Source organism: Halichoerus grypus, chromosome 3 (assembly GCF_964656455.1).
Source record: "Halichoerus grypus chromosome 3, mHalGry1.hap1.1, whole genome shotgun sequence".
Classification (NCBI taxonomy): domain Eukaryota; kingdom Metazoa; phylum Chordata; class Mammalia; order Carnivora; family Phocidae; genus Halichoerus; species Halichoerus grypus.
The window spans coordinates 76,948,153-76,969,035 of NC_135714.1; the positions used below are offsets into that span (position 1 = coordinate 76,948,153).

At 36.3% G+C, this 20,883-nt stretch overlaps 1 protein-coding gene across 11 annotated transcripts in view; it reads left to right on the plus strand.

Moving 5' to 3' along the window:
* The window catches only part of PDLIM5 (PDZ and LIM domain 5), a 204,701-nt gene that overhangs the window by 48,091 nt on the left and 135,727 nt on the right, over positions 1-20,883 (plus strand). For all 11 annotated transcript variants that reach the window (XM_078068975.1, XM_078068977.1, XM_036091933.2 and 8 more), the window contains exon 3: positions 19,475-19,626. In XM_078068975.1, coding sequence (XP_077925101.1) covers positions 19,475-19,626 — 152 coding nt within the window. The remainder of the gene's footprint in view (positions 1-19,474; positions 19,627-20,883) is intronic.

The window sequence follows — 20,883 nt, forward strand, 5'->3', positions numbered from 1 at the left end:
GGTACTAACCAGATATTTTACAGGATGGGCAGACGGCGAGGTTTCTTCCTTTCTAACTTGCTGTTTTGAAAGTTTTGTTTGTTTGTTTTTTTAAATCAGCGAACAGAAGTTTGTAACAGTGATTTTTTGTTTTCAAGATTGGAAATAGTAGATGTTGGGTGTTTCTTAAATGATTTCTCATATCTCCATGGAACCGGTAGTCACAAACAGGCATGAAAAGATAAATTAGAGTGGCAAGACACTTTAGATTATATAGTCCAAACTACTTCCCGCCCCCACCACTTTTTTTCTTAAACAGCTTGTAGGAGCTCAGAACAGATGAGTTCAGAGATGGGTGTACTTAGTTTTGCAACTAACTTTCTTTAATGTCAATTCGGTATTTAAATTATTAGTATGAAAATTCCTTAACTGGAGTCCTTAGCCTCTCTTAGGGCAATAGAAGTTTAAATTGGGTAATATGGGTATTTTTCACTGACCTCTCCCAAAATAATAGTTTTAGAATAGTCTTTCATTATGTAGGAGGAAGATGTTTTTGATTGTGTACCTTTACATTGGTACAAGAATAACAGTAGCGTTGTCCAGGTCATATGTGAATTTATTTTAGAGATCTGCCAGGTGTTTCCTTGCAGGTGTTTGTATCTGTCATTTAGCCACCAGAAGGAACTCTTTTGTTACCAATTAAACCACCCAATCTTTGATGATAGTCCTGTTTTAGAGGGCCCAAACACCTGATTACCTGTACCAACTTGGATACGTGAGACTAGCTTTTTATCTATCAAACACATAAGAAAAGTCATTTGACCACCCAACTCTAGACCAAATGGAGCTCTACACCGTTTATATTCTCACTCTGTTTTTCTTGTTTCTGTTACTCTTAAATAGCTGGTTGTGATAACTTGTTATAACATTGTTACTTAACATGAAAGTTTTATATAATAAATGCAGAATGATAGGGAAATTGACTGTAAACACAGTATCTTGTTATACCTGTTTGGAGTGATTATTATTACAGCTTTATGGGACAATTTAAATATCCTATGTAGAGGAGATTTACAGTACCATGAATGATCAGAATTCTGTCTGGCCTAGGAGTCCTCTTTCTGTCTTCTTTCTTCCATATAGCAGTATCATCACAGTTTAACAGAAACTTTAGTGCTGTCTTTTAAAGCTATGTTTATTATTTATTTAACAATAAAAATCTAGGTTCTCTGAACTCTGGCTAGATTGAACTTTATATTTCATTTTACGGCATTTGTCTCAGTAAAGCAAAAATGTTTGCAGTCTGATTGAAATGACTATGATATGTTATAAGAATCAGAACTTCATGGTTATATTATTCTCATGGAGAAAGAACATTTACTATATGTAGTTAAAATTGCATAATGGTGTTTTTGTGTCTGGTTGTTTACTGACCAGTAATTTATTAAATACTCTTTTTCATTTTCACATTCATATATTCTGTATAGTGTCCATGGCATGTGGCTGTCTGCCTTCTGCTTAGACATATATCCAGAAATAGGACTCTCATTACTTTGCAAGGAAACCATTTTGTTTCTGGAATGTTCTGAATGTTTTCAAGCCTTTAACTGTGCTGAGAAAAGAAATCTTTCTTTCTGGAACTTGTACCCATGGACCCTAATTCTTGCCTAGAGGATTACTAGATTCCTGGGTCCTCACTAAGACTTTCTAAATCAGAATCTCTTGTAATAATGAGTGTCCATAGTCTGTACTTAAAAAAGTGCCCTGAGAGATTTTCATCAGCCAAGTGTGGGAATCAGTGCTAGTAAAATACAGTAATTCTAGCCCATTACTAATCTTTTCAACATCCATTTTTAATTGGTAATTCCTTGTATGATATAACTTCTGGGTTTTTTACTGTTCTAACTGTGGTTGTTTTTCTGGTACTCAATTATATATAGTATTCCTGATATGGTCTAAACATATAGAATACAGTAGAACTAACACTTTCCCTAATGTGGATAGTGCTGCCTTTTTTTTTTTTTTTAATGAAGCCTAAAGACTATATTACTACTTAAAAATAATTTAAAAACCCAACAGACTGTCACACTATTGACTTAAGGGGGGGCATAGCCTTCTAAAATCTCCCTCATTTTATTTTTAAAATTTAATTTAAAAAAATTTTTTTAAGTTTTCTTTATTTAGTAATCACTACACCCATTATGGGGCTGGAACTCATAACCCTGAGATCAAGAGTTGCATGCTCCTTTGACTAAGCCAGCCAGGCGCCCTACCCTGATTTTATTTTTGTGGACTCCCTTGTCAAGCCTTCTAAATTCTATTGAATTTGAATTTCTCTTTGAATTTTTTGCTTTTGAATCTAAATACTTGGTTGTAGATTTATCCTTGTATATTTTGTGTATCTTCAAGTCAATAAAGAGCTTTTAAATCCTTTTCCCACAGCCCAACATACTACTCTCTTTTATACCCTGTTTTTTGATATACATAACTCCTAAGTCTGTAAAAAGTTGCTGGAAACAAATAATGAATCAGCTTCAAGAAATGGAGCTTGTGTTAATGATTTTTTTGTGATTGTGGAGTAATTATCAAGTGAAAATTAAGAAAAGAGATTTCATACACCTCATGAAATGCCTAAATATAGTTTTAGATTTGGGAGAGAAGAAAATACATATACTGAAAAATCCATTTTTAATTAGGACTGGGTAATGTCTGCTAGTTTTTTGTGTGGTTGTTGTTTTTTTTTTTTTTTGTCTTTTACATTGCTTCAAGGAGAAAAGTTTTTGGTTTGCAAATCAGTTTGGTAGAGCAATATGCCTGGCGTCCTTCTTTCCTTGTTTCTTTTCAAGATTTTATTTATTTATTAGAGAGAGAGAGGGTGAACAGGGAAGGGCAGAGGGAGAGGGAGGAAGAAACTGAAGCAGACTCTGCACTGGGTGCAGAGCTGGACATGGGGCTCGATCCCACCACCACAAGATCATGACCTGAGCCGAAACCAAGAGTCAGACGATTAACTGACTGAGCCACCAGGCGCCCCTGAAAAAAATCTTTACTCCTGAAGCTTGCTATAACTCTTCAGAGAATTCTCAGTAAAAAATTATGTTTCTATTCCATTGGTTTTGTGCCAGAACAATTTTTAGTCCATGGAGTGTGCCTGTGATTAAAGAATCTGTTGCAAGGAATGTTTCTTACCTCAGTGTTTCTGACCTATTAGCTATTACATGTGAGCACACTGGTGTCTAGTTTATGTTTGTGTTGAACAGCTGGAGAACTCATGGACTAGTTAGAGGCTTTTGTTCCTGGAATAACAGTTTTCTAACTGAAATAATGTTCTAATATTCCTTGGAAGTTGAGGAAATGGCTTATAATAATTGCCAGCAGAGAATAACTAAGCTAACATAGTTAATAATAGTAATAATAACTAAGCTAACCAGGTGGTTGCCAGATAGATTTTCTTGGAAATGTATTCTTAATGTTTAACTTTTTGAATAGACCTTTGCATATTTTGAAGTAATGTTAAAGCAAAATGTTAACCTTTGTTATTTGTTATCTGATCTTTGTTATTTTACATGTAGAAATGGAAGGTTTTGTACAAAGACAGTAATGTTATAAATGTTATCTGCTAATTACATATACTTTCAACAATTAAGAAATCGAACTCTATGTTACCTCACCCTTCCTGCCCCACCACACACACACACTCTCTCTCACACACACACAGAACACACACGCACACACAATACCTTACACACACACAATACCTTATGTACTCATTAACTGTTTGCTAAAGAATTGAACCCATGTCAACTACTCCAACATAACTCAAAAGATGTTTAAGTACATTGGTCTCTCATTCAATAATGACCACCATTTGGTAGTAATAATGTTTGATGTATGCAAGAAAAGCTCTATATAGATCCTAGATTTACCTGTAACTTCTGCTAAGAAATTCGTGTTTTCTCTAACAATAATGGCTTTAGCCTTATCCCTGTATTTGAGTGACTCTGGGCCCTTACTCTGAAGGCAAGAGGTGGTTTGATCTATCAAAGGGGAAACAAGGTGAAGATGAAACAACAGACAAATATGCTTCAGGCATATGCTACCAGGCAAACCAAAATCTTAGCCCCCTCCATTCCCTCACTCCCACCTCTGCAGACTTTACACAACTGGGAGCAGTGACATTGCTTAATAAACTTTCCCTAACTGCTGTCAGCAGCCTGTCCCTTGCCAAATCCAGTGTTACCCAAAGCTCAGAAACATATGGTGTACCAACTGTACCGGAACAATAATCATTCAGTGTTGCTCCAGTCTGTTTTAGTCTTAGTTTAAAAAAGGAAAAAAATAGTGGCATTGACGTAAGGACATTTCCTTTCCATTTCTAGCTGCTCTTTGTGATTGTGTGTTTGCTTTCTGTGGAGGAGGTGAAACATCTAGAGTAAATCAATGTTTTGTGACTAGAGACCAGAGTGCTAGACATGATCTACCAACATTTGGTGCTATCTTGATAAAACCCAACTGTGCAGGCCAGCTTATTGGGCTAGAAAAATAAACCTGGGACCGAGGAAGGCACGGGAGACCTATTAGGGGTATTGGTGGTAGTTCTGACCTAAACAAAGAGAGCTGGAAGGAAAAGGATCCTTAGGATTTTTTTTTTTTTTCACAACAAATTCCAAACAGAATGAATAAAATAATCCCATATATGGAAACATTAACTCATTTGGTCTAAGTGTTGATGGGTCTTGGTTCTGGAAGGCTGCAGAGTACAAAGGAAGCTGAGGCCACACTTCCTGACACAGGAATGGAGTGAAGACTTTCCCAGCTTCTTTATAGGATGAGAGAAAGTGCACAGTAGAGAAGCACTGAAAGGAACCAGGAGTTGACAGGCCTGGATTTCCTGGAAACAGTATGACACCCAGGAGTGACAGTTGCATATGTGAGCAATCTGTTCTGAGCAATGACGTTTTTAAGGAGACCACACTAGTTGATGTAGAAGCAACTTATAAATTAGATTCTTTACAAGTTATTTATTGTCACATACTGTGCCCATTATTGTATGGCTTTTGGCAACCTAGCCAGCTTGGGCTCTTAGTTTTCCTGTCACTTTCCCCCTAGAATGTAGACACCCTTAACTACTTATCATTCCCTGGAAATGGCCGTACTTTCATATCATCAAGTCTTTCATGTGCTTTTTGTTTTTGCCTAGAGCAAATACATCTCTCCCATTTTGTTTCTGCAAATTTCAACTCCTATTTCAACTGTGAATTAGGACAATTCAGGACAATTGTTATTATTTCTGAGAAACCTTCGTGTCATGTACATATATTAGTCATTCTGGTATTTATGTTGATAACTTTTTTTTTTTTTAAGAAAGGGAGAGAGAAAGGGGTGGGGGCAGGGGATAGAGGGAGAGGGAGAGAGAATCTTAATCAGGCTCCATGCCCAGCACAGAGCCCAACACAGGGCTTGATCTCACAACCCTGAGATCATGACCTGAGCTGAAATCAAGAGTCGGGAGTTTAACCAACTGAGCCACCCAGGCGCCCCTATGTTGATAACTTTTATACATTTCTTTATTAGTCTGTAGTGTCCCAGAGTATCCTTTACTTTTGATTGTCCCTCTGCTTAGAATGCATTCCCTCTAGATATCTACATGGCTCTTTCTCTTAATTCATTCTGGTTTCTGTTCAGATGTCACCACCCCAGGAAGTCTCCTCTGACTACTTTACCATAAAAGAGCATCTCTACTTTCTGTCCCCTTTCTCTGTTTTATTTATCTAATGTAATACTTATTTTTGACATTTTATTTACCTGCATGTTTATTTCTTGATTGTCTCTTTCCCCCTAACTGAATAGCAGCTCTGTGAGGGCAAGGACTTCATTTTGTTCATTGTTGTATCACCATGCCTAGAACAACCTGGCACACATTAGATACTTGGCAGGTATTTGTTAAGTGATGGAATAAATGAATATTTGCTTTCCCCATTTGCCTTATAATTCATTCTTATAGTCATTAGCATCTAGTTCATATGTAATCACTCAGTAAATGTATGAAGAACAAATGAATGCATATTTCAACATTAAATGCAAGAGGGCTTAGCTACTACCAGTAGGAAAAAAGATTCTTGTCCTTTAGAATAAAATATTCTAGAATTAAATATATAATAGAATTAATATTCATTCTAAAAGAAAAAATCATTTGGGATCTGAAAATGAAGATAAGCTAGATTCTCTTCCCCTAGTTAGCTCTGAAACCTAGCCTTTTGGGTTTCTAATGTTGACATAGTTTTAGGTTTTTGAAAAGTAGTCATGTTTGCCATTTTAATGTATTATAATAGAGAAATAAGAATAATATATATATGAGGTAATTAGAGAATAATATAAAAGTGATTTTAATGCCAAAATGAGTAATGGATGCTAATTGTAATGACTGTTTAGAGTAATGAGAGGTGGTAGTCTGTAAATATTTATTATGGTTTAGAGTTGAAAGAGACGGTAGAACATCTGGACTAGCTGTCTTGTACAGCTGAGCAGAATGAGGTGGGAGATGTGAATGATTTGCCCAAGGTCACAGGATTTGTTAGTGGTAGAGTTAAAATTACCCTCAGGTCTCTTTCGTAATACTAAGAGTTGTAAGAGTGTGGATAACAGACACTTTCGTGCACAAATTGCAGAATTACAAATGATTGCAAATATTCTTGCTGGCATTCTAGTGTCATGGATCAAAAATTTAAACGTGCGTACGTTTTTAGGAGCAAAAGAGAAAGTCAGATCAGTATGCCAAAATAAATGGATAATATTATTCATCACTTTATGTTTAACATAAGAGCAAAGAAAATTGGAAATAAATTACTAAACAATAGCCTGTTGACTAAATATCATTGATTTCTAGTATGGTAATTCATTAAATGTTTATTGTGTGTTATTTTTAAGTCTGTGTATAATAGACCTAAAAAGACATAATAGATATAGTCATTGCCTAGAGGAAAATCCTTCTGGTCTGCAGACCAGCAAACTGTTGGTTATAGTTTGAGATGAAATAAGGACAGAAATGAAGAGTCAGTATCTAGAAACTTGTGTGGTTTGATAGAGTAATTTTATGTCTGTTGAATCTGATGATAAGAAATTTGGTCTTGGGGCGCCTGGGTGGCTCAGTTGGTTAAGCATCTGCCTTCGGCTCGGGTCATGATCCCGGGGTCCTGGGTTCGAGCCCCGCATCGGGCTCCCTGCTTGCCAGGAAGCCTGCTTCTCCCTCTCCCTCTCCTGCTGCTCCCCCTGCTTGTGCTTGCTCTCTCTCTCTCTCTCTGTCAAATAAATAAAAAAAAAAAAAGAAATTTGGTCTTATATTTTATATGGTTTCTTTAAATTTTATTTTCCAGTAATTTGTCTTTATTATAGATTACAGAAGAATTGGTATAAGGCAGATTGGGGAAAAGGTTTTCCCCACAGATAGTGTTCACCACAGATAGTTTGAGGAGCATTGCTTTATAGAAAGTTACATACACACATGGAAAGTTAAATAGTAGATGAGGGAGAGGGCTATGCCAGTTCTTTATACCCTTTCTCTGAATTCAGTATCAAATGGAATAGGCCCTTATTAAATATTAGTGATTTACACTATGAAGATTTTAGGAACTTTGTAAAAGTAAGTCCCTGGTTTTTGTTGTTGTTTTTTTAAATACTTACCTCCCATAGCATGTGAAGTCATGATTTTGTACCACATTAAATAAATATTAACTCTGCTTTGAGTTGTTAAATTTTCTTGATGTTCATGGATTTTTTTTTTTTTTTTTTTTTTTGGTTTTGTAACATATTTAGCTTGTGGGTTTTGAAGGGCTTGTGAATTTTTTTCTTCTGTCATGAAAGTATGCTGCTACTGGTAGTTTAGGAACCACACTTTGATAAACACTGTTTTAAGGTTTCATTAAATCATTCATTCTTAACATTTTTTTTGGTCATAGATGCCTTTGAGAATTTGGGGAAAACTATGGACTGACTCAATGAAAATACATGCAAAGTTGCACATAATTTGCATACAATTTTAGGGGATTCGTCTCATCCTTGAACAGAACCTAGTGAGGAGGGAGGGTTCAAATGTGTGAATTTCAGTGTTAATCTCTTCTCAGGTAAACTAGAGTTGACCAATTCATTTTTCATCTTTAACAAATGACATTTGTTACCATTTTCCTTATTATAGAGTGGACTACATAGAAACACAAATTTCTCAGTAATTAACAAATTTGTTTGATTTAGAGATGTTTGTATATGTGTTCTTTTTTTTTTTTTTAATAAACCACCATACTTTTCACATTTCTGGTAGAATTATATGCACATATTAACTACAAAGCACATTAAATCTCTGGGCTTAAACACATATGGATTAGCTGTAGAATGAAAGTGTTATGTGGCGTCTTAATAGTGAATTGCAGTTTAAGAAGGCACATTTCTATTTTATTAGGATGCTGGTAGAGAAGAATAAAGATGTTACTTCAATAAAGAAGGACTCATCATGGAAAAGAGATTTAGAGTACTAGAACAAACAGTATTAAGAGCAGCCCTGTGTTTGAACTAGGGAGCTCAGTGGCTACATAAGGAAAGAGAAGGCATAATCACCCTCTTATTTCCCTTTGGTTTTGTGAGGCATAATGACACGTACTTTGAGGTATTCTCTTCATTGCTACCATATAAGGTGTATTCTCAGACTTTTGGGTAAAACTGATTACAGTTTGACTCATAAGCCAAAAAAGAAGGCCCATAGTTAAAGTAACCACTGCTCACATGGGTTAGGAGTTTACAAATTTACTCACAAAGAGACATCAGTGATTGTTTTATCTCACCATTCTAACATACAAAAAGCCAAATGATTTTATTTCACAGAAAAGAGTATTAAAATGAATCCAAAGTAGCCTCAAATTTTAAAGGGGCGTGTTCACATTAGACATCCAAGGTAGAGATTAGCTTTTTATATGTAGTTGAGTAGCATTTACAGGCTGGTTGAGGTGCCAACACTATATAACAATAGACAATGCACGACAGAACAACTTTAAGTGTTGAGTGTAATATTGTAAGGCAGATTAATAAGTACTGGAGTGATAGTAAATACATTGGGATTTGAAAAAAGCTTAAGGGATACGTTTGAAAAAAAATCAGTACTTCTCAAATGTTCTTTACTTCTTACTTTAGTGGTTAAAAGCTCCACCACTTTTGTTTATTTGTGAAATTCGGTCAACGATTGAGTAACACTCATCTTTCATCAAGAAAACAAGTTCTGTGAGTTCTCTCTGTTGGGGTAATGCGCATACCTTCTTATGTGTTTTTTGAAGGGTAGCAGTGCAACAGTCAAATCCATGGTGTTCTGGGAAGTGTGTGGGAGATAAACACCTGGAGACTTTCAACCAGAGGCTCATAAGTCTGGATTCAAATGTTTTCTCCTATAGTAGGTACTAGAAAGTACATTTTAAAGCAAAATTAAAGATTGCCTCTTACTTGGGAGTTTTCAAAATAAGACTTTCCTCAGTGCTTTTCTCTGCCTCAAGAAAATCCTGTTGGTTAGACTGATGTAATTTTATTGGTGTATTTATCCAAATTTTGGTAACAGCACTGTTAGAAAAATAGCATCTTTATTTTTCCATGGTTTAGTTCCCATGGTTTTCGGACATGGGAAATTTCTGGTAGTGTTTCTTTCTATAGCTGTCATATTTATATATTCCTTTTTTACATTTATTAAGTCTGAGGGCATTCTTGTCATACCCATGGTGTTAGGGTCATACATTTCCAAGCATTCCATATTTGTTGAAAGTATGCAGAGGTTGAAAACTTGCATGTTGGTTATGGCTCATTATATAGGTACCTGTCTCCCGCTTGTTACCCACAGAATATATTAGGATAATTACCAAGGTAATTTTAATTTTGCATATTGTTCTTAGTAAACATCTGACTATTAAAATGGTGTTATCTATATTATAAGATGGTCTCTGTAATATACTTGGGTATATATATCTTCAGTAAATCATTTATATTGCTAACATCTATTTTCTGAGGTTTGTCACTGCTGGCTTATTTCCAAGGGAAGGCATATGGAGGTTTTTGTATGCATATTGAGATTCCCTATGATTTGGAAGGGTACATTTCATTAGAGAATTCTAAGTGGTGCAGTCACTGTTGTGGCTAAACATTTTGCTTCTTTTTGAAAAACCTTAGGGCAATGTAGCAGCTATATTAAATGCTCATTTTTTTATTTTTTTAAGAGATGGAGAGAGAGGGTGGCGTGGGGCAGAGGAAGAGGGAGAGAGAGAATCCCAAGCAGGCTCCATGCCCAGCGCAGAGCCCAAAGTGGGGCTCAGTCTCACAACCTTGAGATCATGACCTGACTCAAATCAAGAGTCGGATTCTTAACTGACTAAGCCACCCACGCATTCTTAAGTGCTTATTTTATTTTATTTTATTTTATTTTAGATTTTATTTATTTAACTGAGAGAGCACAAGCAGGGGAAGTGACAGGCAGAGGGAGAAGCCAGCTCCCCGCTGAGCAGAGAGCCTGATCTGGGGCTTGATCCCAGGACTCTGGGAACATGACCTGAGCTGAAGGCAGATGCTTAACCGACTGAGCCACCCAGGAGCCCCTAAAATGCTCATTTTATTTTTATTTTTTTTTAAAAGATTTTATTTATTTATTTGACAGAGAGAGACAGCGAGAGAGGGAACACAAGCAGGGGGGAGTGGGAGAGGGAGAAGCAGGCCTCCCACTGAGCAGGGAGCCTGATGCGGGGCTCAATCCCAGGACCCTAGGATCATGACCTGAGCCGAAGGCAGACGCTTAACGATTGAGCCACCCAGGTGCCCCTAAAATGCTCATTTTAAAGAGAAGTCTTATGCAGTTAAATTTACTTAAGTGGTATCTGCCGTATTGGGTTCTAACTTTTAGCAGTGAGAGCTCTATAATGCTTTCATTGATTTTGTTTTTTGCTACAAGTTCTGTGATTGTTTTGTTTTCTGTGATGTGCTTGCTTTCAAGAGGTAATAGCTACCTGGAAGGGTTAGTCTAACAGGTATATCTCTAATTCCTTATGAATCCCAAATAGCATACTTCTTGTGGATAAGGTAAATGTTCTATTTAGTGCATTTTTGAGATTTTTGTTTAAGTGGCATGCTGTCTTGAGATACTAGTATTTTTAATGCAATTTTATAAAGATGTAGTGCTACTTTTCTCTCTTGTTGAAAAGTTGTTTTTTTTTTTTTTGTTTTTTTTTAAGATTTTATTTATTTATTTGACAGACAGCGAGAGAGGGAGCACAAGCAGGGGGAGTGGGAGAGGGAGAAGCAGGCCTCCCGCCAAGCAGGGAGCCCAATATGGGATCATGACCTGAGCCGAAGGCAGATGCTTAACGACTGACATCCAGGTGCCCCTCTTGTTGAAAAGTTTTAAGAAGAAAGGCACATGGGTGGCTCAGTTGATTAAATGTCTGACTTCAACTCAGGTCATGATCTCAGGGTCCTGGGATGGAACCCTGCATCAGGCTCCCTGCTCAGTGGGGAATCTGCTTGTCCCTCTGCCCCTCCCCCTGCTTGTGTGCACGCATGTGCTCTCTCTGTCCCCTCTCTCTTTCTCTCGCAAATAAAATCTTAAAATATATATATGTATATATTTTTAAAAAGTTTTAAGAAGAAATGCTGCTGGAGCCACACATTTGCATGGAGACTAAGCATTTGGGGGAAGTTTAGTTATAAATTTTATTTGAGTACAATAAAGTTAATGACATGTTTAGTGACACACATTGGTATTACTGTGAGTTAATTGACTCTAAATCATAGTTATTAATAAGAGTCAGGTTATTTTAGTTATTCAAATCAAAGTATAAAATCTTCTCTTATTATTTTGATGTTCAGTTCAATTTAAATATTATTTTATGCATGTGCACATGGAGGTACAACAGACCCAGAGACAAGGCCTGGATCTAGTTTACCAAACCTAGAATACCTCATGACCCTTTCTTCTTTCGTAGTCCTGGTTCCCTATTTTAGCCTCTGCTTTCTTGTTTTGTTTTTTTTTTCTTCCTGTCCCATTTCAAAGCTTCTTCACCAATATTATCTTACTGATTCTTAATCTTTGGCCTTTTGGTACAGTGGCAACATCTAACTGACCTGGGAAGTGGTGATATGAGGTCGCTGTCCTATGAGATGGAGTTTGGAAAATTCAGAATTGGATAGTGGTAAGCAGAGAAAGAGGACATGGAAAGCTGGTTCTGATCCTGTAGCATATCGAGCTCTGTTGCTGAGTAAAGGAGAACTTAAGGCTTAGAGAAGACGAAGGAATAAAGTGAATGAAGAAGGGATATTTTGTCTTTATTTATGGAGGGAAGGGGAAGCCGGAAGGTCTGACTGGTCAGTTTGAAAAGCTGTCTTCTCTGCCCTGTAGGTCCTTGAAACAGGCATCCAGCCTATGTGAATTGGTGGCATGGCATAATAATAACAATAGTGAACATTTATTTTGCATTGTGTGGTATATGCTATGCTGGTGTTTTATTTATCTGCTCAAGCAGTCTGTGAGACTGTGGGAATTGTAGTCCTCATTTTGAGGAGAGATAGATGAAGCTTAGAGAGGTCTAGTAAATTCATGCCACACAATCAAGAAATGGCAGAACATGAATATGAACTCATGTTTGCCTGATTTCAAAGCCTGTGCTCTGTACTATGTTCTTATTTGCTGTATGGACATAGGCAGTCCCTTTGAAGCTCTCTTTTTCCATCTGTAACACAGACTGAAACTACCTGATAATGGCAAAGAAAGATAAAAGTGTTTCTCAAAGTTGCTTACTTACTGTTGTTGCTCAGTAAATAGTCCTAATTACTTTTCTGGGTCATTTCTTTCTCAGGATAGAAAAATGTTATGTGAGAAGAGCTACTCCTCTAAAATGACTGAAGAACATTTGCCTTTGGGTATTTCCTGGTCAAAGTCAGATGGGGGAAGCCCAAGTCTTGGTGCCTTTCATCCTTTCCCATAACACACACCCACACACTCTCTCTCTCTCTCTCTCTCTCTCCCCCCATCTGCTTACTGAAGACTGGACTTGCTTTTCAAGAGAAAACTTCTTATCATCCATAACTGTAGTATAAAAGGGTTACAATGAATCCCTAGAGGTTTTAGTCCAAGTATAGGTGATTAATATTAGAGCCTTTCTCATCTAGGCTAATGGGGAGGCTCAGTAGAGATACCATTCCCTTGAAGAGCATATAGTTGTCCTGGTTTACCTTCATTTCTGCATCAGTAAACAGAAGCTCAGATGTAGTTCCAACATGTGTAGTCATGTGTGCTTGCAACTTGAGACCACAAAGCAATGTTTTTAAAGAAACATACAGCTACAATTAAGTTTATGGAAAATTGGACAACAGTAGTAAAAACGCATCTCAAGATCAAAGGAGAAGCATTTGCTTGTGATTAGTTTGATTTATGCTGAGCTTGACCCAGGAGCCTCCCACTACTGCTTCCTTCTTACACATTGTGCATTTATGAAATATACATACACTTAAGGCTGTCATATAATATGTACAAGATTTACTGATGACAGAAAGTTTTTACTGTTTCAAATGAATGCAAGCTATTCAGACTGGCAAAAACAAAAAATGAACTATGAAAGTAATGAGTGACCTTGTAGTTTTTCCTTAGCTGCTAACAATTCATAATAGTGCTACATCCTACCCAATTTAAGGGGAAAAAAAAAAATTTATCTTTCTAATGAGTGGATGGCTTGAAGTGGGGATAAATGAAGCTCATAGGAGTAGTTAGTGAGATGCCGTCTTTAACAAGTCTTAAATTTGTTTCTATGCATTGGGCCTTTCCCACTATACATACAGCATTAGTTCAGGCTCTTCATGTTCTTTAGTTTAAATTGTGTGAATAGAAAACCCGAGTATTGAATACTAAAGATGGTTGGAGATTTAGAAAAGATGTTATTATCAAAACCCAAGATGATTAATATTACTGGCCTCAAAAAACTATAGACAAAAAGGAATTTGACGGTTTAAATAATTTGAAAGATTATATAGATGGTGATGGGCATTTGTTTCCATTTCTGATCATTGATTGAGAAAAGGTTGTGATTAAATACAATTAAGCTCGTTCTATCTATCTATCTATCTGTCTATGAGAGAGAGAGACAGAGCACGACGAGCTGGGGGCAGAGAGGGGCAGAGGGAGAGGGGGAGAGAGAGAATCTTAAACAGGCTCCACACTCAGCGCAGAGCCTGATGTGGGGCTCGATCTCACGACCCTGAGATCATGACCTGAGCTGAAATCAAGAGTGGGATGCTTAACCAACTAAGCCACCCAGGTGCCCCACAATTAAGCTCTTCCTAATGCTTGTTAGATAAAGATATCAAGAGGAGTTGTGATATCTCTTTGAAGGTCCTAGGAAAAATATATCACTAACTATCCAAAATGGATTTACTTTGTTCTATTAGAAATGTGGTTTGAGTTTTGACCTTACTTAGACCAGTTCAGCCTAATGATTAATCGAAGACTCTCATTTTCAGATTAGATCCATTTTTCTCTTTGATGAATTAAGTATATTTCTACTAGAATTTAGCATATTAAACTGATATGCCACTTTATTGATTTCTTATTTATGATGGTTTAATTAGATATTTTTCTAATACCTACAATATTCAAAGTTCTTAGAGAAGAGCAAATTCTAAAACATGATCTCTGACTTTATAAAGCTTGTTTTAAAGTTGGAAACAGGTTGGTGACAAATTACAGATAGCTCGCAATTCAGGCTTTAGCTTTATTCTAGATTGTAGGAAGCAAGAAGGTATTTGAAGTTTTTTTATCCTCTTTTTATAAATAGTTGACATGATTGGAACTCTCTAGTATGAAGTAATAGAGCCACCATTATGGAAATGTGAAGATGGAGGAAAGGGGGAGGAATATGGAGTGTTTGATGATAGGAGGTCTTTAGAAAACTCTTGTGGTACTTAGTAGGCAAGGTCAGGGTGACATGTTGAGTATGGATTAGCATGGGAGAGGAATGGAAGGATAGATACAATTTAGTAATTTCCCTAGATGTTGGTACCTATGGAAGAGGCAGAATTCACAGGGGCTATAGGATTTCTGTGCTCCGCCATCTAAAAATAAGGGTGGCAGAGTAAAAGCAATCCTGAAAGGATAGATAGTTCTAAGAAGTTGGATTTGGACATCTTGAGACCATGGGCTCTTAGAATCTAGCAGGCAGCTAGAACAAAGGAGTAAGAAAAGTTTTACCTAGTTATGACACTGGATTTGATTAGATTATTTTCTTTCTACATTGTTCATTACCTTTATGTTACTACTGGATGAGAGTATTTAAATTGCTTTTATGGACATTTCCTCTAAATGTACCCAATAGATTTCAGTTTCTATTTTAAGGCTACCTTAATGTGAGAAATGATGAGGTAATTTAGCTGTGTTCTATTTCTGGTTATCTGCCTGCCTGCCTGCCTGCCTGCCTATCTATCGATCTATCTATCTATCTACCCACCCACCCACCCATTATCTATCTATTTTAATGCTTTACCTAAAATAAAGGTCAAGCATTGGCTAAAATAAAATCTGGGATAAATTATTTGATACTTTCTCTCATCAGGATTCAAATTTCAATTCATTTGCTCAGTTTGGAAGGGAATAGATTTTCCTTTGCTCTATCAATGAAGTCCTTCAGATTTAACTCTTTTTTTAGGATTAGATCTATACCTTTGTGCAGACAGCTCACAGATAAACTTTTATTTATTTTTAATTTTTTAATTTTTATTTTTTTTAAAGATTTTGTTTATTTGTCAGAGAGAGTACAAGCAGGCGGAGCAACTGGCAGAGCAGGCAGAGGGAGAAGAAGGCTCCCCGCTGAGCAAGGAGCTTGACGCGGGACTCGATCCCAGGACCCTGCTGGGATCATGACCTGAGCCGAAGGCAGCCGCTTAACCAACTGAGCCACCCAGGCATCCCTTATTTTTTTTTTTTTTAAAGATTTATTTATTTATTTGAGAGAGAGAGAGCAGGGGGAGAGACAGAGGGAGAAGGAGAATCTAAAGCAGACTCCCTGCTGAGCATGGAGCCTGATGCAGGGCTCGATCTCAGGACCCTGAGATCATGACCTGAGCCAGAACCAAGAGTCAGACGCTCAACGGACTGAGCCACCCAGGTGCCCCAGATAGATAAACTTTTAGGGGCGCCTGGGTGGCTCAGATGGTTAAGTGTCTGCCTTCGGCTCAGGTCATGATCCCAGGGTCCTGGGATCCAGCCCCGCATCGGGCTCCCTGCTCAGCGGGGAGCCTGCTTCTCCCCCTCCCTCTGCTTCTTCCCCTGCTCATGCTCTCTCTCTCTCTATCTCTGTGTCTCAAATGAATTAAAAAAAAAAAAAATCTTAAAACCTGGAAGGGACCTTTGAGATCATTTAATACAGCCCCTACATTTCTCAGGTTAGTTATCTGAAGTCAAGGAAATAATAATAACAGCTAACATCTATTGAGCTCTTATCTCACCTAATCATTATAACAACCCTATAAATAAATCCCATAGAAAGCAGTGGCATTGCTGGCTTTTAGGAACAGTTTTCTTTGGTTCTCTGCATATGAGAAGAACAGTGCATATTTCTGTTATTAAATTAAGTGGTTTCTTTATATTTAAATTCATAAAAAGAAATAGTGGTTATTAAAAGACAGTTACACCTGTTAATGTTGTAAAACTGTTATCTTTTAAAAAAAGTAGTTACTGTTGTTTTTAGACTTTTTTCCTACCCTACACAGCTTTTGTATTTTAATAAGTATACCTGCCTTTATAGTATTTTAAAATATACTTAATAAAGTTCTATCTTAATTGTTTTTTTCTTGATCCCATGATTGTGAAAACTAGTCCATTTAATTTTTTTGAATTTTGGAACTACTTTGTCAATCATATAATATATAATAAATAGTGTGTATATGTGTACATATATATATATATAATATAGCTATGTTGATAAGTGTGCTGTGAGTTATATTTTGATCTGCTTTGTTACTCTGGAAATTTTATTTCTTTAGTGTCAACATACTACTAATTTTTCTTGCCCTTAAATATCTTGGCAGCTAAGAGGATTGTTTCTATTAGTGTACAGATGAAAATAAAATCATGATATACTATGTATGTGATATACTATGTATGTGATAGAGAATATTTCATTTGAAAGTTTTGAAATCTTCTTTTACACTTTGTGTCTGTGAGATTTTGTATAGCTTTGATCAAATAGGTATTTTTTCTTACTAATTTCAAGAATTTTTTTAGTCACTTGATGTATTTTAAAATAAATTTCTAATTATGTAAAATTTTAGTTTTTCCTAATTTCACAGTTTATTTTATTTTTTTAATTAAGTAGGCTCCATACGCATCGTGGGGCTCAAACTCACAACCCTGAGATCAAGAGTCCCATGTTCCACCGACTAGCCAGCTAGGCGCACCCCCATTTCACAATTTAAAACAAATGCCAGTGTTAAATAACAAATGTGTGGTATCCATTTATTCAGTATATATTTAGTGAAGATCTGTAGTGTGTCAGGCATACTTCTAGCATTAGGAGAGAGTGGAGAGAAACACAGACATGGGCCCTGTCTCAATGGATCTAATCTTCACCACTATTTTCTTGATTTTAGATACAGATACTTATTCTCATGTACTAAGATTGGTCTGCCTTGATCATTATTTTTAAGGAAAGAGTTTGACAGCTGATGGTAATCAAAACCTAACCTGACTGAACACTCGTTATCTATTTATTTATTGCTTTGCTTCCAAATTGTGAATTCCAGTACTCAGTTCTTGTTTAGTTTGCGGAGGGATATATTTTTTATTTTATTTTATTTTATTTATTTATTTATTTATATTTTTTAGAGATTTTATTTATTTGAGAGAGAGACAACAAGCATGAGTGGGGGGAGGAGCAGAGGGAGAGGAGCAGAGGGCGAGGGAGAAGCAGACTCCCTGCTGAGCAAGGGAGCCTGACAAGGGGCTCCATCCTGGGACTCCAGGATTATTATGACCTGAGGTAAAGGCAGATGCTTAGCCTGACTGAGCCACCCAGGCGCCCTGGGATATATTTTTTAATCAAGAAGTAATTTTAGGAGCAGTGGATCAGTCGTTAAGTGTCTGCCTTTGGCTGCCCTGGGTGGATCAGTCGTTAAGTGTCTGCCTTTGGCTCAGGTCATGATTGCAAGGTCCTGGGATCGAGCCCTGCATCGGGCTCCCTGCTCCGCGGGAAGCCTGCTTCTCCCTCTCCCACTTCCCCTGCTTGTGTTCCCTCTCTCGCTGTGTCTCTCTCTGTCAAATAAATAAATAAAATCTTTAAAAAAAGAAGTAATTTTAGTAAAATGTTCTCCAAAATATTTAGTTGGTTTTTTTTTCATTTTTAAAAAAATTGTGGTAATCATAAAAGTTAACCATTTTAACTATTTTTAAGCATACAATTCAGTTGCATTAAGTACAGTTACAGTGTTGTACAACCATCACTACTATTCATTTTCAGAATTTTTTCATCATTCCAAAGAGAAACTGTGTAAAATCCTTTACTTTTAAGTATTTGAGGAATATTGGTTATTTTCTTTTTTGGGTGAAATCTCACTTGTCTTCCAACAACCCAATATTCAGTGTGATCTACTTATACTTACTGAATTCTGAGCTTGTCATTGAATTAGAATGGTTTCTTTTGATTTGTACTTGTTCCATGTTTCTAGGTATGTATTAAAATTGCATCATGTTTCATTTTACTGTAATTTTTTATTTGTTTGCTTCTTTTGGAGCAGTGAAATAGATACATATGAACTTTGAAGGAGATCAAACTAAGTTATGTGAACACATAGAAAATTGTTTAGAGAAGGGAAGACATATTGAGGATTAAAGACTGTGGTACACAAAACCGTCTGACAGTCTCAGACACAACTGGTTTCCTTCCCCTCCTACTAAATGCCTAGAGCAGGAAGCACATCTAGTGTAAAAGATACTTGGGCCTGTGATCTAAAAGAATTCAGTGCCCCAAACACTGGGGAGGAATTGGATTCAACAGGAAAGATTGTTCAGTAGATCCTCTGTCTGTGTTACTCTTTGTGCTCAAACAAAAATACAGACATTTAAAGAGTTTTAAGCATTATTTCGAAAAGAGTTTAAATACCCTATTCACATGACAGATGTTAAAATGTAGTCCTTGGCTGCTTCTCTTCCTCATTCATAACAGTCACACGCTACTGTTACACAATAAAGAAATGGAGAAATTATTAGGGAACCTTTTTCAAAAAATTCTTTCAGTTTTTTAGAGAGCAAATAGGAATTTAAGAAAATAAACACGAAAGTCATTTGAATTTTAACTTTACCTATTAATCAAGATAACTTTTTAATACTTTGTCTAAAAGTATATTAATATACTTTTAATACAAACAAAAGTATAATTTTCGTCTGTGTTTATTATTCTGTTTTTTAAAGAGTGAGATTCCTAATGAAATATATTTATTACAGCTCAAAGATGGCGGCAAAGCATCCCAGGCAAATGTAAGAATAGGCGATGTGGTTCTCAGCATTGACGGAATAAGTGCACATGGAATGACTCATCTTGAAGCCCAGAACAAGATTAAGGGCTGTACAGACTCTTTGAATATGACTCTGCAAAGGTAATTTGCACTTTATTTGCCTCTGAGAGAGAAAACAATACTGAGGAGTGTGTTTTTGTGTATCTGATCTGCGGTGTTAACTAGGAAGTTTCTACTACCATTGTTTCAGGTAGATAAATTAAAAAATATAATGGCTTTTAAATTGAGTAATCGAACAGTATGAAAAATTGGTGAAAGCTTTGGATTATTTCCCCATAAAAAGGCATGTCATTCATGTACTGATAAAAATTGTGTGTACAGTTTTAGAAAAATCTAAGAATTCCTGAAATTTATCAGTAGAGTACAGGCTAAAAATTCTTATTTATAGGGTAAAACTCTTGGCTTTAATATTCTGAGCAGTATATTAGAAGGTATTCTTTTAAGATATGGTTTGGCTATTCTTAGTATGTCTTTTGCCCTTTTTCTCCTGGGTAGAAAAAAATATTTTTACATTTGAAATGCAGATTTTCTGAACTTACTGTTTTTGTTTTTTAAAGTTACTCTGGCCTCAGTTATAGCATAGCTAATCATCTCATTAATTATAATATATCCGGCATTTTGAGCATTTCAACATTTGACCTGCCTTGAAATCATGTGGATTGCTTGTTAAAAATACTGATAGGAATCAGAATATCTGAAAGGATTAAGAAATATATTTTAGTAAGTTCCCTATGATTATTATGAATTCTAAAGTTATAACTACTGCAGTATCTTGGGCCCAGGGGAAGGGAGGTGAAAGGAAATGGGAGAGGGTGACTGAATGATAGCTTTCAACCTTTAAAGTTTATAGGGAACGTAGCTATCACTTATCAGCTGGGTATGGAAGATTTTAAATAAGTCTTATTTTTGATGATTACAAAACTGTTCTCTATTTCTATAAAATTTGGAAAACACCATTTTTCCCCCAAAAACATCTCAGAGGCTTCTGTAAATTATTGTGTATATTGTTAATTTTTAAGAGGGGAATAACATTTTTGGTACCAAACGTATTTGGCTATGGAACCTTTTTTTCTTGGAGCCTCTCCTGGGACTATTTAAAGGATATATACAGGGTAAGTTATGTACTTCTCTGGAAGTGTATCAATTTGATCTTAAAACTGAATAGGAGAAATTTTTATGAACTTAGACTTACAGATTTACTTTGATGTAACCAGTTACCCCCCTCCCCACCTTTTTTTGTGTGTGGGAGGGAGAAATTCCTGTCAGTGGACTGTTCAGTCAACAGTTATTTGTGTTTAAATTTTGATAGCTGTTAGGTATATGTTTTAATGCATATAA